Source organism: Bacillus rossius, chromosome 1, assembly GCF_032445375.1.
Source record: "Bacillus rossius redtenbacheri isolate Brsri chromosome 1, Brsri_v3, whole genome shotgun sequence".
Classification (NCBI taxonomy): Eukaryota; Metazoa; Arthropoda; class Insecta; order Phasmatodea; family Bacillidae; genus Bacillus; species Bacillus rossius.
Genome location: NC_086330.1, coordinates 149,850,448 through 149,871,425, shown reverse-complemented (window position 1 = coordinate 149,871,425; position 20,978 = coordinate 149,850,448). Strand labels below are relative to the sequence as shown.

Here is a 20,978-nt window from a genome sequence, read left to right as displayed (position 1 = left end):
GTTAGTTATTATAATATTATTTTTGCAATCTAGTATCATGCAACATTAGTATGTTATGTGGAATTGTAATAATTATAATAAAGTGGTAATCAGACCTGATGACATAAAACCTTTCACAATTTTTAAGTATTTTATTTAACTTGTAATATTTGGTAGAAATTACTATCAAAAGAGAATAAATACAACTTGAATATTCACATCTTACAAAAACGTATTACATGATTTCTCAGATGATTATATAACTAGCTAACTAAATTTTTGATTTAATAATGTTAAGTTCCCAATGCTATGTTGTTAGTACAATAGCCACTTCAAAATTTTGAAAATTACTAAATCTTTTTAATCTTGCAAATAAAACCAGCTCATTCCAGAGTACTCTAGTTCAAATCTTAGCCTAACCATTTCGGTTTTCTATAGTTTCTCAAAATCATTTTAGGCACATGTGGGAATGGTTTTGGCCAGATCTGATTCCTTCCCTGAAGTTCCAGAATAATTCTGCTTGTGTCTCAAATTACCTCACGAAATACCTTACTGTTGAGAAGAATTTAGTTAAATAAAAATAAAATGCAAGCATAGATTTATCCGCAGAGCATCACATTTACATTAACATTTAGTATAATTTGGAGCAATGGCAAAACTGTTAAGTTAAACCATAATTCAATAATTTTGCTTGAAAATGATTCTTGCATTATTTTACATCAAACTAGTGAATTATTTAAAAAATAATAAATTATTACATTTATACTACACTTGGCATTTAGGAATAAAATTTTGGAGTAGTGAATTCTGATGTTCTTTCATTTTGTGCATTACTTCTTTAGTAAGTGGTCGTTAGAATGCATCTGTTGAACAGTTTGAACTTGCTGTTGTTGGTCGTATAGTTCAGTCTCGGGAGAGATGCGGATGCACCTCCTCTTCTTGTAGAGGAAGTAGGCCGCTGCGAGGACGATAACTGCGATTATCAGTGCTGCAATCACGCAGATAACGATGATGTGGGTGTTTGTGTCTTCTGCGTCGTGTTCACTGTAGTGGCCGGAGGAGCTTGCGTCTTGGTCGTCTGCTGGGCAGTTCAGTTTCCCTGGTGTGAACGTGTTGAGCGACCGGCCGTGAAGCTCGACCGGGGTCACACACAGCGTGCCTGTCTGGTCCTGCAGGTCGTGCGCGTCCTGCAGCCACTCGATGTGGCAGTCGCAGTGGAAGGGATTCCCACTGACGTCCAGTGTGAGCCGGTTTGGGCTCGGAATGTCACCAGGGCGTAAGATGGTCAGGCCGTCGTCTCTCAGGCTGAGAGTGTGGAGGAACCTGAGCTGGAACTTGTGGGCATTTTGAGTAAACACTTCAGCTAACTGAGGGCTTCTGTCCAGTTTGATAATGGCCAGGGTGGTAAGTTGGGAAAAAGAGTCCACAAATTCTTTGCCCGATTCGTCACTGATAGTTACAGTTGTCAGATGGATTTCCGTTATTTTTGTTAGTTTCTCCAGAAACTTAAAGGTTAGAATGTTGTAATTAGCTGTGAACATAAAAAAAATACATTCGTAAATAAGTTACGTTGTCAATTTTAGTATATTGTTTTACGTGGTAGTGTGTTTGTATGACTCCAAAGCTTAGAAAATTTATTAGTCCATTATATATATAGGCTATTACGTTGTTGAAAGGAAGTATGCAGGGGCACTGATTTTAAATAACCCCTACAGCGATTATGTAAGTAAATTTCAAAACTAGTAAAATGTTCATGTTTGCTAATTTTCATATTAAATTTAATTGCTCGTTTTCTCTGAAGCTGTTAACTCTGAACATTTGTTTTTTTCAGAGAGCCTATTTCATGACAAATATGAAGTTTCTGCATATAAAAAACCATAAGTTGCTTTACTCTCTTATTACTGTTGGCCATAGTGCTAATTTAAAGCAGCTAGAAATTAGACCAGCATTGTGATTGGTTCGTTTGAGCACCTACTTGTAAGAGCCGATTTATGTGCAACACTTAAATGTTGTATTGTACATTTGCAAAGGTAGGTCAAAATAATTTTTATACACATTCTAATTCCTTGTCACTAGTACAGGCAGATAAAAAGGGGCCTGAAAGGAGAGGTTATATATATATAACCTATACTATTTCAAACAACCTCGCTGTCAAGAAGATGTTTAGCCTAAGTAATAAAAAAGTATGTAGAATTATAAATTCATGTCATGTTACTGAGCAGCCAATAGTTCACATTTAAACATTCAAAACATTTGTAAAATTAGTGAGAAATTTTATTATTGTGAATACACATGAAATGATGCATGTTGTAAAAACATAATCAGTAGTTATATTTTTCAGAAAAATTATTTTCTAGCTTTGCTCCGGTGTTTAATCACCATGAAATTACCTCATTTTGATGAACACTGATCTGAAATATTTTAGATCAAATGGTATTATTTTTGACTTACATAGTTGAATAAATGTGATGGCGGTTAGTTGCGCCAGTTCTTGCCTGGTGGCTCCGTCGAGCCGAGCGCTGGTCGTGGAGGCGAGGCTGAGGTGGCTCAGCAGCGGGATGTGGCTGGCCGTCGACTCTGGCAGCCCGAGGCCCTTGCCTTCCAAGCACAGGTGTTGCAGCGAGCCCAGCGAGGCCAGAGCGTCCAGGGAGACTCTCCCCAGCGGGTTGTCGCACAGGTCCAGCGTCGTGAGGTGCGTCTGCGACCCAGGTAGAGGTGGGAGGAAGTCAAGTTTTGGTCAGGGTAGCAGTTGCCCCAGAGGCTGGAATCCATAAGCTAATTGAGACAATAGCAGTGAAAACCTGCAAACTTAGTTAAATGTAAAGCTTGTAAAATAAAAAAAAAATATACTATCTGCTGTTACAGAAATGTTATCCTTTAGTTTATTCTTTTGGTTTCATATTTTGTCATTCACAATACTAGATGCATGCTTATTGCACTGACGTACTAAAAACTGCCTTATTTTGTGGGAAGAAAAAAAGTTTTGTGGGAAAAGTTTGATTTGAAAAGCTGCTCTCTGTTTGAGGCTAGGGTAATGCATATAGGTACAGATCTATAATGAGTTATTATATGTGTATATCTTTGATTTATCAATTTGAAATTGAATTATTTATCTAAATTACTGACATGATAAGCACAAATAAAATGTATCATTTTATTTTCTTTGTTATTAGAGTGCATCACTTAGCAGGTTGCAGTATGTAACTGCAGCATTTGGAGACAGAAATAACTGATTATTTCATGGGAGTGACTCTAGATGATATAATATTTATACTTGGCTGTGAATGTTGGCTTGGACAATGGTCCTTAGCTATGTCCTGTGAATTAGTGAAACAAATAATGAAATGATTTTTCTGGAATACAAGCTGGGGTCACTTATTTTTTTCAAATCTCAGGAATCTCAATGTGATTTACTTTCATTTTTTGTTGAATGGGGAGTGGGAAAGTAATTGGAGACGGTATTGGCCCTGGCTGTAGTTTGAACTCATTCCGGTAATCATCTTCACTTAGAATAAAGAATCTTTCAAAAAATTTGTAAGGTAAAGAATTAATTTTTGTCAACTTAAATATCTGAAATAAAATTTTTGAATTGTATCTATGTATAAAATTTTGTTTAAATATTTTATATTCCACTTTATATACTTTACTGTGTGTTTTAAAGCAAAGTAATTTAGTAACAAAAAACATTCCAAAAGCAATAAATCAAATTTTATTTCAGCTGAAAATTTTTTTAATTTAATTTTTAGCATTGAATGTTAATTCATTATATTTATAGCTTATATAATGAACAGATAGCCTTGGACCAATTTTTTTTTAAATTATAGTGGAAAATACTAATATAAAGTAGAAATTAATGAATACTTTTTGAATTTTGGGAAATTACGTCACCTGAAACAACTAGTTAGACTTGTGTAAAATTACATTTGTTAGTCATGTGTTGGTTAGTAGAGCCCTTATCCAACTTAAAGTATTAGTTAGTTAAGTACAAAAATTAAACCAGTACTTAATTTGATACCCTAGAGCCATTTTATCTCTCTTTCCCTTTATATTTTATGATATTAATAGTCTCATATTTTGTTTTAGATTTTACACATACACATGTCAAGTAAAATGAAACAGAAAACATTTTGTCTTGAAATAAAATATTGTACAATCCGATAGTTCACATAAAAATATCTTAGATGCATGTGGAATTTAACATATAATTTAAATTACAAATGTATGGAAACAGAAATAAAATATATTGTGAAATGACTTAATAATAAAAATGATACAGTTACCGAAATGTAGCGATTACTTTTCAAAATTAATAGGTAGATTACAGTACTAATTATAATTTTTAAAATTGTAACAATAACTTTTGTTTTCTTAAAAATCAATTGGTATCAGTAATTTAATTACTTATATTCAATAATTCCCTAATACTGTCATGTCCCCTTAAACCCAACCCTTTAACACATCATTGTAAGCATATTCTTTCCACTTTCCAAAAAAAAATTTGGTTAATATGTTCAATTGTAGTATATCTGAACTGGTAATTAAGTGAATTGCATAATTTTGCATATTTAAGAAAAGTTTCTGAAGGATAAATGCATTTAAATCATCTATTGTGAGGAATATTCTTCCTCAAGTCATGTGACTGTAGGAAAATGAATATACATTTAAGTTTCAATATTTATTCAAAATTTCTTCCTTATATTTTCAGGTTTAATCTTTATGAAATTAAGTTCATTATTATGTTTTAATCTAACTTCTTGTGTTTTGTATCTTTTATTTTCAAGTTTTTCTTAACAGCGAATAGTAAGTAAGCTTTGTAATTACCAAAAACTTATATTTTAATGTTTTAAATTAATTAATTAAGCTATAGGGCTAATATTTCTCATAGACATTTCTTTCTAGTTATACTATTGTATAGTGTAGTAGTTAATGTTGACTCACAAGGAAGGGACTTGCTTTTGGGTTTAGTGATGTAAACAAGAAATAATTTTTTCAAAACTGTTTATGAATCTGACTTCTTGCAGATGAATTCATTACCTGGATGTAGGCTTAAATTTGTTTGGACTAAAAAGAAATAGATTTTAATGTTTTAATTTAAATGACTAGCTTAGTTCGTAACTGGAACAAAAATACGGACTATTGATTAAACAATGTCACTGAAACGTGGAGATAAAATGACGGAGGTACAAGATGCTTCAACTTATTTTGCCAGTTTTTTTTTGTCCAGTTTTGTTGGTACATCTGTGTTTTATTTTGTTGACATTTTTGACCCTGGACAGGCTACTTGATTGAGGTAAATGATTGTTAAGTTTACTCACCAGGTTTAAGTTGTTGATAAAATCTGGTCCAATTTTGTTGGTGGCTAGGACTAGCTTGATGAGATTTAGTGGTAGGTGAGAGGGCAGGTGCGTCAGCTGGTTTCTCTGCAGGTACAGTTCCTCGAGGTTGACGAGACTCACGAAAGCATAGTCGTCGATGAAGTCCAAGTCGTTTTCCTCCAGGTGAAGTTCCGTGATCTTCGTGCAGTTGGTGAACGTCCCGGCGGTGATATCTTTTAATTTGTTGCTGGACAGCTTGAGTATCCTTAAGTTTGTTGCAGTTTGGAAAGCTCCGTCTTCTACTGACTCTATATGCAGCGATTCAAGTATGACTTCATCGAGTTGGCCCATGACCCTTGAGAGGCTGTCTCGTGTGATACTAGGCACTTGAGAGTTGTGAACCTGTGAGAATGAAGGAATTGTTATTCAGGGTTCGTATGCCTCATTAATTTCCTTAAAAGGCCCTTATTTTAATTAATTTTTTTGTTAAGAGCCATTAATTGCTCTTATATCTCACCATAGATCCTTTAAAATTCTTTAATAAATATGTTATTCAGGTTACTTAAAAATTAAAAACACATTAAGAATGTTGTGTTTATTTCTTTATTTTGTTTTGGACTCTGGCAGCAAAGACATGCACTTGTGAGTGTTTCACAATGGTATTCAGCTCCTCAAATAGTTTTTTTACCAGCATTTCTTTTGTAAATGTTAAAGCAGCAAATTTTTTAAAATAATATTTATTACTTATAGTAAACTATGAGTAAAAAAATTAATATATTAATATTTTATGTATATCTGAAGACATTTAAATCCTTAAAGGGCTCTTAAAAACTCCTTAATTTTTAATAATGTTAAAAGAAGTTATAAACCATGTTATTGTACAAACTTCATTGTAGTCTCTTGTGAAGCACCTAATCAGTGGCTGGTGCCTTAGTGTATTGCACAACCTGTTTCGTCCGACCAACTGTTCCAGGTTTGATTCCTAGCTGGGTCAGGGTTTTTTTCACTGGGGGAATTTTTGTTCCTGGGTCTAGGACTGGGTGTTGTTTGTCTCTGCTCCTATTTACTGTGGAAGGCAATAGTAAACCTTAGAATCATCGTGCTACGAAAACCTAGGTGTGCTTTCACCACCATGGCATTACCTTAAACTATTATCAAGGAATCATCATTATCATCACTACCTATTTTGAAAAGATTGCATGATTTTTCCTTCGTGTAGCAAAATCAGTATAGAGACAAGACGGGTTTGGCTTTAAATAGCGCAGATTCGGGTACCCGAAGAACGTATGTGTTACTCTGGCTAGCGTGAATAATTGGATTTTGTGAATTGTGTGTTCTTTACTCTAATTGGATTTTGAATCAAATATCAAATTATTTATTCAATATTGAATATTTGGAAAGTCGAAGTTGAAACATTCTTCACACCGTGCATCTGTGTATGTAAGATGTGTATATATGGAACCACAATAGAGTAGGTAGTGTAAAATTCAATAAAGCAGAAGATAGCTGGCAATACAAATGAGACTTTTGCAAGTTTAAATTGATTTGTCAATCAGCTGTTTATATATATGTATATAAAGTATTTTTAGTAATACTTTTTTTTTATCAAATCACAAATATTTTGTTACGTATAAAATACATGTAGGCCTATTTACTATGTTGTAGAAAACATATCTATTATTTTTTATTTCTCAATAAATCATGTTGGCTTCATACATTTGCACACTTTCATTTAAATTTTTTGTGAATGAGTGGCACTTGGCGTATGTATTGGTAACGAATAATCAAAAAAATTTGTTGATATTAAATGTTGTAACTCTAATGTCAAATTATTCACGAATACAGAATATTTTTTGAATACTCGCTGACTCCTCGTGAAGAACGCATGAAACAAGTAGGTGAGCTTTGGAAAAGAACAGTTATGCCAGTTGAAATCTCAGACCATGTAGTTTTGACACTAATGGCATAAGAAACAAGTCCATAAATTTTTATAGTGTCTGGGAGTCTGGAATTAAGAAGATAGACCATTCATAGGCCCTGGTTGAAATAGAAATTATAATAATTCTAATTTGAGTAATCATTCTAGTTTATTGTTTAGCCTGCAGAATATTAAATTTACATGTTGTTTAATAAATGTATATGCTTATGACAGAATGTCCATTAGAAAAAAAACATGTGGACTTATCTTATTGCAGCCTTCTGCTCATTACAAAAAAAAAGGAAAGTTTTTTACTTATTAAAATAGGTAATTAATTACAATATATAATTGCTACAGTATGCATAATTTACTTGCAATCATTTTTATGATATTTAAATAAATTTTTAATATATCAAATAATATATGATCTCTTTATTAAGTTTTGTAGCATTTTATGGATATATGAAGTGCCTGAGAAAATACTGTGGCACTTTAGAAGCTGTCTGTTGTTAGTGGCTTATTACTGTACCTATTTTGTTGAGATTATTGATTTGAAGTGTTTGTTTCTCAGGGCATAAATGTGTTTTTTGGTTTTCATCTCCATGTCGCAGAACAAAAGAATTTATAAATAAATAAATAAACAAACACTGATTACTAGTTGTGATTTTATATTCTAAGCATGTATGATTTTATTTTCTTTTGGGGGGAGGGGGATATGGTTACTTAACTGATTCCAGAAATTCAAAATTTGACTAGAATTTTTTTTTTGAAGCTTGAGATCACTTATATTAATCTTGTAATGTAACATGCAAAGTTATACTCTTTAAGACTGGTAGTAAAAGACGTCTTAATGTACCTTTAATGTGGTGATGAAGAGTGGCAGCTCACGTGGCATGGTGTGACATAGAGCCCGGCCTGGCAGTAGTCGTCCTTTCGCCCGGGAGTTAGGGCTGCAGACGCACTGGGAGGGACACTGGGTCTCGCTCGCAGATGCTGACCACAACGACGCTGCAAGCGTGGCAACGATGAGGATGCCTCTCATGTTGGGTGAAAGGGATGAGCAGAGACGAGTTCTTTCTCCCACGCCGTTAGCCGCGAGCAGTTTTATCGAAGGTCTTGGCAGCTCCGGGTGGGATGTCGCCCAGTGCAGCAAAGATATTCCTAATGTCATAATGTAGGGTGTAGGTAACTGGTATTTGCTAACAAACAATGACCAAAATTAAATTAACTTTTTTGTTACACAATTGTGTAAAACTTTTTATTTAATTACCTAATATCATACTAGTTGCTTTATGAGATGTGCTTGGATGGTTTAGTAAATATTTAATGTTAAAATTATTCTTTTATTTGTTACATAGTTTCCAAGTTATATAGCTGACTAACTTAATTTAAGGTACAATCACATTGATTAGTAGTCATTTTATGTGTAAAATAGGGAAATTTTAAATTTTTAAATACACTTTTATATATACTTTTGATATATTTCACTATACAAATATTTAATTTAAGTAATGTGTACAATAAAAAAAAATATTGCAAGGAAAACAAAAAATAAGTGTATAATTTTTTTGAACTATGTATTATCCTGACATTTAGTAACATACTGTAACTAAAAAATTGGATTTTTCTGACAACATTTTGATAAACACATAATCGTATAAACTTATTATATGCATTTAAGGAGCATAGTTGTTGGGCAAAAACACATTTAGACAAAAAAGATGATGTATTAAAAAAAAAAACTGGCTAATGCATAATATATTTATATGCCAATATTTATGAAGTTTTTGTATTACAGTTAATTTAATATTCATAATTGATGTTTCATGATGATTGTAATTTCTAAACTACATTTTTAACACAAAGGCCCTTTGTGTCATCTTACAAAAGTATTTTAAATGTTCTATTATAATTATTTATATACATTACTTGAAAAATTATCATTTTATAAATAATACAATTACATAATATGCTGTAACAGATATCATTAGCCATAGGTGAAAATTATTGCATAAATAATGTGACAATATAGCTAAAAAACAAGATGTGGTGTATAGCTCAAAAGTTTTTAAATTTTATCAATAGAATTGTCTACTTCTGCAAATATTTAATTTTTATAAACTTACCACATATATATATTTTTTTGGTACTTTGGACATTTACTGAGAATTTCATGAATTTCAAATTAGTTTTTCTTATTTATCTGTACATATATTTTTACAAAAGTATTATTTTCATTTTAATTTCTGTTATGTTATTTCAACTAAAGAGGACCTAGGCAATCTGCTTTTCCTCTTTTGCTTCTGATAGATCTTATCCTACTTGCATATTGCCTTACGATGCTACAATGTAAAGAGGAAGTGCTGCTTTAGTAAATGTGTTGTACTTACGAGATTACACAGTAGTCTTCCTCCAAGCATTAAACAACTGTGCAGTCGGCTAGAAATGGGTGGTCATTGTGGCTTGCGTGAGATAGATATACTGGCAGAGTGTGTCGGTGAGTGGTGACGTCTCGCTTCAGGATGTTCAGCTGCAGGAAGTGATGTCGCCGGAGAAACACGCGCCGATGAGTAACTCGGAAGTCTGCTCCGCACAATCAACTTGTCAGCACAGTACTGAGAAAGAACAGTTCAGGAAATTAAACTAAAGTGTCCATTCATGAAAAATAAAGTTGGCTTGATTACTTTATTTGGTAATTAGCAGTGTGTGCTGTTTTATCATGGAAAAGTTATTATAATTTTTAACATGCTTTTATTAGCTTCACTTGTAACTATGTAATCAAATCTTGTAAGTTGATTTGAACCTACTTCTAATTGTCATATTGATTTGAATCTTTGCTAGTATTGGTAATCCAGATGACAATACAATAATTTTATGACTTTGACCCGAAGAGTGTAAGAGGGGGGGGGGAGGGGCATTGGGGCAGAAAACCACTACTTTCGTGCTATGGGCAATAACCATGCTTTTTGTATATCCATGAGTCCGGGGAATGGTGGGAAATTTGCCTGAAGTAGACTGCCCCCCCCCCCCCCCCTCAAGGGGGAAGGGGGGTGGTGGAGTTTGTTTGTCCAAACCACAAAATTTCAAGAATGTATTTTCTTTCTATTTCTAGTGTTTCCGAGTCATTCGGGGTCCTCAAAAATCCCCCTCCCCTCAGGAGAGAGGTCATGTACCCCTGATTTTTTGAAAGTTGGTACAATTAAAGTACGTTAATTTTGACGTGCTTCCGGAGCCTTTGGGCATCATTGGACTTCCTTGGGGGAGGGTCACTTGCCCCCAAAATCTTTGGGACTTTGAAAATTGATTTTGTAGTACATTTTGAGGATTTTATAAAAAATATAATTCACTTGTAATTATGTAATCAAACTTAAAATTTTATTTAAACTTTTCTATTGATTTGAAACTTTGCAAGTATATGTAATCCAGATGACAAATCAATAATTTCATGACTATAACCTAAAGAGATAAGGGGAGGGTCATAGGGGCAAAAAATCACTATTTTCGAGCTATTGGCAACAACCATGTGTTTTGTGTATCCTCAAGGCCGGAGCATGGTGGCAAATTTGCCTGGTGGTAGGCTGCCCCGCTTCTCCTCCCCCCTAAGCAAGGTGTATAATGGGCCCTGGGGGTTCAACTGCCCTTCTCCTGGAGGGGTGTTCACTTGCTCTCGATTTTTCAAAATTCAGGAAAATTGAAGTCTGTTGATTCTGACGTGCTCTCGAGGTCTTCAGGCACCATCGGCCCTTTGGATGACCCCAGGAGTGGAGGGGGAAATTAATTTCCTCCAAAATTTTTGGGACTCTGAAAATCAATTTTGTGGTGCATTTCAAGGAGTGTTACAAGTGGGACGTCGGTGGGTCAACAATCACCCACCCCCCCTTCTCTCAGGAGGATGAGTCCTGGCCGTTTTCAACAAAATTATATTCTTTTTCTCAAAAATATTGTTAACTGAGCCACTCTTTTAGAGAAACATATCACAACATTTATATGGGGCGACTGAATTGTTGCCCATTGGAAGGGCAGCCCTTCAGGATTTTTCTGACAGTGGCTTATTTTTACAGAGACTGGAAGGGCAGCCCATCCAATTTCTGAAAACACGCTCCTTTAAGAGTTTAAATAATCCTGAAAACTTGCCCCTTGGAAGGGCAGCCCATCAGGATTTTTCTAACAGTAGTGTTTTTGAAAGGTTGTCTGAATTGTTGCCCATTGGATGGGCAGCCCATCAGGATTTTTCTGACAGTGGTGTTTTTGAAAGATTGTCTGAATTGTTGCCCGTTGGATGGGCAGCCCATCATGATTTTTCTGACAGTGGTGTTTTTGAAAGCTTGTCTGAATTGTTGCCCCTTGGATGGGCAACCCTTCAGAATTTTTCTGACAGTGGTTAGTTTGTAAAGTGACCTAACCTAACCTAACCTAAACTTCCAGTCGCTGTACAAACAAACAATTGCCAGAAAAATCCTGAAGGGTTGCCCATCCAACGGGCAACGATTCAGCTCCCCCATTTATATAATACTTATTGACTTTCAGTACGTATTATCATAGAGTAATATTGTTTTCCATCAAAGAATGATTAGTCTATGAGTATCAGTATGCTCTTTGTCATTTATAGTTATATCCATGCTTCAAATGACACAAATTGATTCTGTGTTGCATTTCGAGGAATTTATGATAAGTTTAATTAAATATGAACTAAAAATTAAAAAATTAAAATTATATTTTAAAAAGCTCAAAAAACATGCTGTCTATGTTGTATGAACTAAAACGTAAAAGAAAAAATCTTTCAATTTAAGTAATTTGTTTAAAAGCTTAAGAATGAACTACAACTCTGTATAATATAATTTTTTTAATAAGCTCAAAATAAGAATCAAGTAATAAACAAAACAATTAATTTTAATGAAAAAAAGCATGGGGTGCTTGAAATCAGTTGTCTAAATTTTCTAACACTAATGTCTATTTGTTAGGGTAAAGTAATTAAGAAAATGAAAGAAGAGAGAAACGCACGCTTCTTATCAGATGTCTTAAATTTTCTACCAAAAATGGCTAATCTTTAGGACAGAGTCACTATAAAAATGAAAGAAGAGAGTACCCCACACTTTTTTGGGGAAAGGTTTTTGTTTTGGTTGGTTTAAAAAAAAGGGGGTGGAGGTACTAAGATGAGTTCTTGCTCTGGTGGAAACTAGTCTTGTTGTTCCTGTTTTCAAGTGCTGTCAATATGGCCTACAGTAGTAAACCAGAAAATTTATAAATCAAACCAAGCATCATGATAAAAGTGCAGTTTATTTTTTCAAACTGAACTTTTTAGGTTTTGACTCGTGAGTTATAGCTTATCTTTTGGTGTTGCTGGTTTCTAGTTTTGATGTAAACTTGATGTACTGCAGTGCACACTTTAGCTAGTGGCATATCAGTGTGTCTACAGGTCATGAAAGTCACGAAAACTGAAGGAAACTGAGGGATGGGTAAAAAGAAAGCAGTAACGGTACTGGAAGTTATGAAACTTTAATATACCAGCAGCCCTTTGCTAACTCACATTTTGTTTTTTGATGCCTCACATCAGTTTATAGTTGCACGTCAAAAATAAATAGTCAGTGACTGTCCAGTTAAATGATGTGTAAATTTTCTCTTAAAAAGTTTTTTAGCTCTCTAACATAGTGCTGCCAAGTAATATGGTAATTCTGTAATTATTACTGGTTGAGATGTCCAGTTACGGAACTACGGAGTGTTATTTATATACTACGTAAACAGATAAACATCATGACAGTCTGAATTATCATGTGTATCAGAGTGTCTTACAATAAATTTAGGTAGCCAATGTAGTTCACATAATAAGGTTAAATTCTAGTAAATTACTTCAAATAAATATAACCACTAAAACTCATTTAAGCTTTTTTTTAAAACATAGTTGTTTACAAACATGAATAATTTTAATTCATTTAATAGATGGATCAGTTTTTTACTGAACATAGTGAGTATTAATTATTTTGTGGCGTCTAGTATTTTGCGTAAACTGTTATCGTGTTTGTTTTACACTTGTTTAATTGTATGCATTTATGTGATTACTGATGGGTGTGCCTGTAACTGACAGCAATGCTAACATAAAAATTGTCTCATTCCTGCGAATACTAGCTCTATGCTTATTAATTATATAAGTGATGTGATATAAAAAAGAGGTAGTAAAATTTTAATAACAGGCACTGAAAAAATCCTGAAATGTATTTGTAGACACTGTATGCAAGTCCACGTTAGAGTGGAAAGACTGGCACGGTGAGTGAAACATGAGGCTCTCGCTCAGTTTGGCAATCATTCAACGGCAGGAAGTTAGCAGCTGGTAAACCAGAAGGCCAGGAAGGCAGTGGTTTCCTGTGTTCCGGTTGTCTGGCAGCCACGCCACCTCTGCCGGAGAATACTTTTATGTGTGCTGGAAATGTTTTGTGAATACTAACCCAACCAAGCTATGCCTGGCTCATACACAGGTCATTCATTCTTGTTGTTCAGTTTTGTTGCACTGTTTTTATATCTATACACTGCAAATGTTGTAATGCACTTTTCTACTTTGTTTGTTAAGTATTCTACACATTTATATCCATTTGTTTAAGATACTGGAAAGCCAAATTTTTTTGACATTGCTTTGTGAGTTCATAATTTCAAGGCAAGATTAAAATGGTTTATATTGTAAAAATATCTTTTTTTTTGTGTTAACCAGTTTAAAGCACTTAAGTAAAGTAATATTGACATTCTCTAAAAAATTGGATTTAAAAAACTTAAGATTCTGCATCTGAAATTAACAAAATTTGTAACATCTTAAGTAGGTGACGTAAATATGCTACTTTATCAAAAAATAAAATGTGGTTTGGTTTTTACTACTGTTTGTTTTAACTAAATTATTTTTATAATTTTAAAAGGTTAAAATTTTATAACCATTAGGTATTACGGATTTGGCCATATTATGTAAATAAAAAACAATAAATATTTATTGTTTTAAAAGTCATGAAGTACAAGATTAGTTCAATAAAGGAATTCACAATGTTTGCCACTGGTTCAAAATTGTATAAAACAAGCCACATCAGAATTTACCCAATCATGTGAACCGAAAGAATAAAAAGACTTTGTAGGATACCATAATATATGTTACCAAAATGTAATAAAAAATATGTACTAGGGATATAGAGATCTCTGTTCATAAATAAGATTTATTTTCCCTTCAGACAAGACTGAACTGCCACGTCAGTGTGATCAGTGGCCAATACCAAGGTCAGCGACTGCACTTAAATGAGTTCTCACTTCTTCTCCAGCTTGTTATTGTGTCTAGGGTCATCCAGAACGTGCCAAGAAGTCGGGTGTCCGACTGTCATGTGAGCCTAAGACTGCTATGCTACTGATAGAACCCACAAAATACGCTTGTCTCTGTTGATAAACCATTATCAGTTAGTGATGTACTGTATATTATAGTATTCTGAATGCTGTTTTTTTAATTTGAATCTAATATCAAATTATGAATATCTGATATTTTTCTATTAAAATTTTTAACACCGAAACTTTTTTTTACACCTCCCAGGAGTCCAAGAAAATTTATCTAAAATATATTAAAATTAACAATAGTAAAGAGGTGTAAAATTAAAGAAAAAAAATGTGGCCATGAATTTTTTAAAACGATAGAATTTTAAGTTAGAAATGGTTTCAGTTGATCCATTTGAATATATACTTAAAACAAAGTATTATTATGAATTTAAAATCATAAACACAGATGATTTGTATCACATAACAGTGTATGTATAATTTTGCAGAAACAAATATTAATTGCTTAATAAATCATGTTACATTTTTTCAATAAATATTTTTGTGAATGAGTCCTACTTGCATAGGCTATCTATTGGTGATGAATAATTAAACAATTTTTTGATTTGGAATGTCTTATCAAGTAACAAATTGTTCATGAATATTGAGTACCGATCAAATTATTTATGAATATTGAATATCAAATGATTTACCAATATTGAATAATTTTTGAATATTCTCAGACCCCTAGTAGGTACTTTCTTGCCTCCTCCCCTGCGAAGCAGGCTGCAGTGGTAAGAGTGGTGAGACTACTCACAGCTTACTAAGTCTTTCAGGATTCGATTCACAGCGGCTTCAGAGTGGCAAATGGTGAGCTGGAGGTGTTTTCTCAAGGTGCTTCCTTTTTCCCCTCCATATTCATTCTCTTGATACTCCATTCTTAGTTCACCACCTCTGCGACGTCAACAAAATATTAAGCCCTGATTTAAACAATTATTTTGGACATATGTCATTAATAGTTGCACTGTATGTCATTGAGAAAACCCAGTTTGCACTGTATGTCACACAGAAAACCCAGTTTGCATTGTATGCCCTAGAGAAAACTCAATGAATGGACAAAGAATGATGAACAAATACACAAATGCACAGGAAATAAGCCAAAATCAGCTGATGTTAAATGTATAGGCAGCACAAACTGTTTGTCTATGCTGTGATATGTTTTAATTCCTTCCACTGAATTCTCTGTGCTGTCTATACATTTAACTTTAGACACAGGCAGATTTTAGCATTTTCCTGTGTGTGAGATATTTTAGGGGTCTGCGAGTATTAAAAAAATAGTCAATATTTGTGAAATAATATGATTTCTGATTCAGATTTCAAATATAATGATTATTTGATTGCATGTTACTAGTATATAGCAGATGGGACTCATTCACAAAAAACTCAAATGAAACGAGTGTAACATTAATGAAACTAAGAAGATTTATTAACAAATTAGGATTAGTTTTCTCCAAATAGTACAAATAGACTTTTTATATGCAACAAATAATGTGATATTGAGTAAAAGTTATTAAACATACTCTATTTATATATATATTGAGGGCGTACTGGTGTTAAGGTTTGAATACTGGTGGAAAATAATGGGCGCCACCACGTGAGTGGGCACGTGGACCCGGCTTGAAACTCTAACTCAGGGCGTTACGTGGCCCGTGTGCGGCGAGATATTAGCCCTCCTGATTTTAAATGCAACAACTGTTCCTAACCAAGCCCGCTCTCAGCGTCGGGCACGCTTCTAATTAACCGCAGTGGGCTCTTAGGGTGTCCCACACGCCGCTGACCAGGTTAAGGACCCACGTGGCCCCCCCGAACACAAAGACACGTGACTCAATTAAGTAGGTTTTTATTTACTCACGTTACACGCCCTTACACAATCCTTCCTTGATACTATTATAAAATGCCCGAGGCACGAATCGAATTAGGTGAGGAGGCGAACCACGCACATGGTCGCCTCAAGCCGTTACTTAATACACAGATGACCGAAAACTCCGGAGAGTAAAAAATTATTAAGCAGTCTCTCCGACCGAGAGAGGCCCCGAGGTATAAAGAAAACAATTTGGATAAATTACTTAACAGAACTACTTCTCGGTGAAACAACGGTGATGTCCTCGGGGTGTCTGCAGAGACGTCCGCTCTCAGCCGGCTGAAGAAGGAGACTGGGGTGAGACAAGGACTTGCGGCAGGCAACATAGCGCCCTTCGCGCCGAACACAATTACCGTTAACATCTTAGCTATTGCGTGCCCCGGGTTATTATTAAAAATAACATGAACTCTTTATAAAAATTAGCACATCACATCCATGACCAGACCGTCTGTAACTATTACTTATGTGGTAGAAAATAGTTTAAATCAAGTTACATGCTAGTTCTCCTACGCCCGCTAGGGAGCGTCCTTGTCCGTGCTTGCACGTATTTTATTACAAAACATCATAATTTAATTAAACAAAAGACACTCACATACATAGCCGTCGTGACACTATTTTGGGGCGAAAAGAAAAGGATAACAATAATTATTAAGACTTATAGGGGTGCTGCGCACTGCAGCTAAGCGTCCTCTTGCTGTAGTTCGTGTCGCGCAGTTTGAATCTCACACGGCTACGTACGTAATGATACAAATGCCGGGTAGGAAAGATGGTGGGAAAGGGAACGCAGGATGATCAGGCTCGTGGGGCGAAGCCCCGGCTGATGTTAATATATATATATATATATATATATATATATATATATATATATATATATATATATATATATATGATAAGTTGGATCAACATAACAATTTACAAACGTTAAACTATACTGGTTTAAGAAAATTAATTGTCACATTTTTTTTTATTTTCTTGCTTTTTACGCCACACTATTAAGGTTCCATTATGTTTCTTTTTAATTTTTTGTTTTATTATGAATTAAATTTTCTTGGACTCTGTGACAATTAGAGAAAAAATTAAGAGTTTCACTGTATGTTAAATTCAATTCAAAAAATATTTTCCATTTGATATTCGATTCAAAATTCAATTTGAATGGTAAAAAAGTTAAAAAAAAAAAAGTATTGGCAAAAGCCTGTAAGGCATGTTATGGGAAAATATGTTTTCTTACAGTCGAGAAGGCATTAAATATAAAACTATACTTAATTTTAAATGTCAGTTGGAAGTGGAGTAAGACACGCTGCGCTCGAGTTCTGTGCTCCGTTGACGGAAACGACTGTCGGAAGTATATTCAGAACATACAGGAGGAATATTTAATTCATCAGCTCGTTATTGTTTCAAACGTAGCTCCGTTCGGCTCGAGCGGGCCGTTTGGGTTCGGTGCGCCGGCTGCGACGACGCCCAACTTCTCGCTGGGAGGGGGCACCACCACGACCACCAGCACGGGGCTGGGGTTCGGCGGCCTCAGCTCTGCCGGGACGGGGTTCGGTGCCCTGGGGGGGTTCGGCTCCGGGGCTGCCGCCTCCTCCGCTCCGGCGCCAGCGTTCGGCTTCGGGTCGACACTGGGTGCCCAGACCTCCGCGGGCAGCTCCCTCTTCTCCGGCTTCGGCCAGCCGGCCGCCACCAGCGCTGGTGAGGGTTCTCTTTGATGTTTCAGTTTCATCAGTGCCATCATTTCAATGTTGATATACTGAACCAAATTTTCTCTTTTGTAGCGCCGAACAGTAAAATTTTTTTTTGCCAGTTATTTACCCCTGTTATGTTATCATTTAATAACAACACAGAGAAGGAGACGCAATATGTAAATACACCTTTCTATGGAGAAAAAAGATACACGCACTTTGTGGTATCAATTTTACAAATAGCATCACCAAATAAAAACTAGTTTGCCCACAGACATGCATCATTCATAGTGCATGCTGCAAGTAAGCAATATTATATTTTGTGCATTTGAGATAAGTCAAACGATGCATTTAAAGAGGATGACAGGGCACAAACAATATCTTACCAAGCTTTAATACCTCATTACAGCCCGTTGTTTACTAAAATCTTACCATCTCTAACTGCCTGGAGAAAGTAACTACATCATAGGAGCAACTACAGCTGTCATAATTATTACCACAGTCCACATTTGTCATCATCAGTTTGTGCCCAGGGCAAAAGTCATAACTTGTAATACAGAAGCTGTAATGCAAGCTGTGGTTAATATATGAAAAATTACGATGGTAGGATCTCATACATATGTTGATAATTTCAGTGTTTTAAGATATTCTAATAAAAGTTTTACTACATCATTTTGTTTAATTGGCTTAATCTCAACTTTTTTTTCCATGTGAAGACATATAGAGGTTCTAGTAATCAACATTTGTGTTGTGTTTGAATTATAAAATTAAGAACTTTCTGGATGTTCGTATGTTTATTGTTTTAATTTGTAAAAACATTGCTTTAAGTGTGTTAGGATTGTCATTATTACTTAATTGTACAGAACTTCTAGTGTTTTTTAATGTAGATTTTAGTAATATGATTGGTTTATTGTTTTCCTTGCTCATGATTTTAGGTTTTGGTGCAAAGCCGGCTACTGGCTCTTTGTTTGGTGGTTTCGGCACTGGTCTTGGTGGATCAGCATTTGGTAATTACCTTGGTTTTTATAATAAAAAAGCAATGTTTGTTCCTGTTGTCATATTTATTTACATTCTGTTTAGAAAACTTTTCATTTTCTTTGAAGATAAAATTTTCATACAAAAAAACCCAGTTAGATTAATGACGTAATTTGATTCTTTCTATATCTTGTGGTTCATTAATTTATAATGGGTTGAAAATAAAAATAAGAAAGTTATAATTTTTCTTTACCCTTCTTGCTAGTGAAAATATTTTGATCACTTTTCGGCTCTATTAACATTGTCGAATTAAATCTGATTTTGTTTATAATAAACTGACACAAGAGGAAAACAAAATATTTTTGAGTGGGATATCTAGCACAGTATATGTGAATGAAGGATTTTTTTCACTTAAGTCCATTGAATAGTTCATCGATAGTGCTCTGAATTCTTATGGTTTTTTTCCCCTACATATTAATTATTTCAGACTTTTCTGTTTCAAACACTTCTAAATTTTTCTTTCACCCTCTGTCTGATTTGGTGTGTTGTTATACTTAATGTATTTTCATCAAGTCAAACATAACAAGTTGACTATAGTTGACATTGTTAACCATAAGTACAAGAAATCATTTACACAACTTAGTTTATTTTGTTGAAGTTATACTTCTTTAGGCATCGTATGGAAAAATAATGAGAGTGAATTTGTATAATGCGCACACACCATGCAAAAAAATTTGCACAGGAAGATGGCAGACCCATGTGTATTAACATAAACTCATATATAGTCATGTTCATAAAAATTAAGGGACATACCAAATTTATTGGTGTGCCAAATTAAACTTTATGATAGTGAAACTACCCTGGAATATATTTGGTAAAGTAAAATAGTCATAGTAAATAGTAATTTTAAGTTTTAAAAAACCTAAGGATACTGGTATTACAACAATTATAAATTTATAATACATATTATCCTTTCAATTTTCTGTCAGGCTTAATAGCACAGTGGTTATAGTGCCCAGTTAATAAGCTAAAGGAACTAGTTCAAAACTCTGTAGTGGAATTTTTTTTTACTTTTTATAAATTAGTTTCATGGATTATACAAATTTTAGTTTAAGCAAATAAATATGAATACACTTATTTTTGTTTATCATATTACTATAATATTATTAAATAAATAGCTCAGTCCAGTGGATTAATTATTTCATACTGGTTAGGCCTATATCCACTATTCTTACTTAATTTAAAGTAATATGAAATAAATTACGTTTGTTAATTGAATTTCCATGAATTTGCATAGGTAATATAAAATTAAACAATAGTACAACGATCCTTTAATACAATAATTTATAGTCATCTAAGGTGTGCGTAAACTATATAGCATTAACTTTTTAATGAATTATGATAAGTTGGGCAGTATTTTAATAAAATTGCTTGTTAAAAATCAGGCCCAAGCCGGGGTTTAGTATTTTTTCAAGTCATTTTCGTTTTTATCCAAGAGATTTCATTAAATAGTTAAACCTTTCATTCTGCAGATTGAATGATCCGATAGTCACAATAGATGCTCTGGTAGTGAATTCCAGCAGCGGGGCTGGAACTACATGTGAGTTGTCTTCTGAAATTTTAATGACTGATATTGAATACTGGTCCAAATAATTAAAAATAATTTATTTATTGTGATTATTGGGGATAGAAATTGTGTTTATAAATTTTTCAAGTGTATTTATATAACTGAAGTTATGTTCCCACACATATACTTTATTTGCATTATAAATTACTACATTATTATTTATTAAATAACAAAAATTAATAAATTAGAATAAAAATTCACTGTATTAATTGTTTTTAATTACTGATTAAAATTTATCTACATTATTTTACTAAATTTAATAATTAATCTTATGCATATGTTTATATTAATA

General features: G+C 33.9%; 2 protein-coding genes across 4 annotated transcripts in view; one reads left to right on the top strand and one right to left on the bottom strand.

Moving 5' to 3' along the window:
* Positions 1–20,978, top strand: part of LOC134546274 (probable nucleoporin Nup54) — a 109,411-nt gene that overhangs the window by 44,727 nt on the left and 43,706 nt on the right. Inside the window, exons 1-3 of one of the 3 annotated variants that reach the window (XM_063388983.1) lie at positions 9,542–9,904; positions 17,810–18,094; positions 19,020–19,091. In XM_063388983.1, coding sequence (XP_063245053.1) covers positions 9,871–9,904; positions 17,810–18,094; positions 19,020–19,091 — 391 coding nt within the window. In that variant the 5' untranslated portion in view covers positions 9,542–9,870. Of the gene's footprint in view, positions 1–9,541; positions 9,905–13,259; positions 13,683–17,809; positions 18,095–19,019; positions 19,092–20,978 lie in introns of those variants that run through there. The other 2 variants (XM_063388984.1, XM_063388982.1) reach the window with 2 other exon arrangements.
* On the bottom strand, positions 112–9,742 carry LOC134546275 (leucine-rich repeat and immunoglobulin-like domain containing-NOGO receptor-interacting protein 4). Its single transcript, XM_063388985.1, has 5 exons — positions 9,603–9,742; positions 8,069–8,373; positions 5,295–5,696; positions 2,431–2,677; positions 112–1,510 (listed from the first exon to the last, which is right to left on the bottom strand). Exons 2-5 carry the CDS (start codon positions 8,252–8,254, stop codon positions 810–812), a joined length of 1,536 nt encoding a protein of 511 aa, XP_063245055.1. The 5' UTR covers positions 8,255–8,373; positions 9,603–9,742; the 3' UTR covers positions 112–809.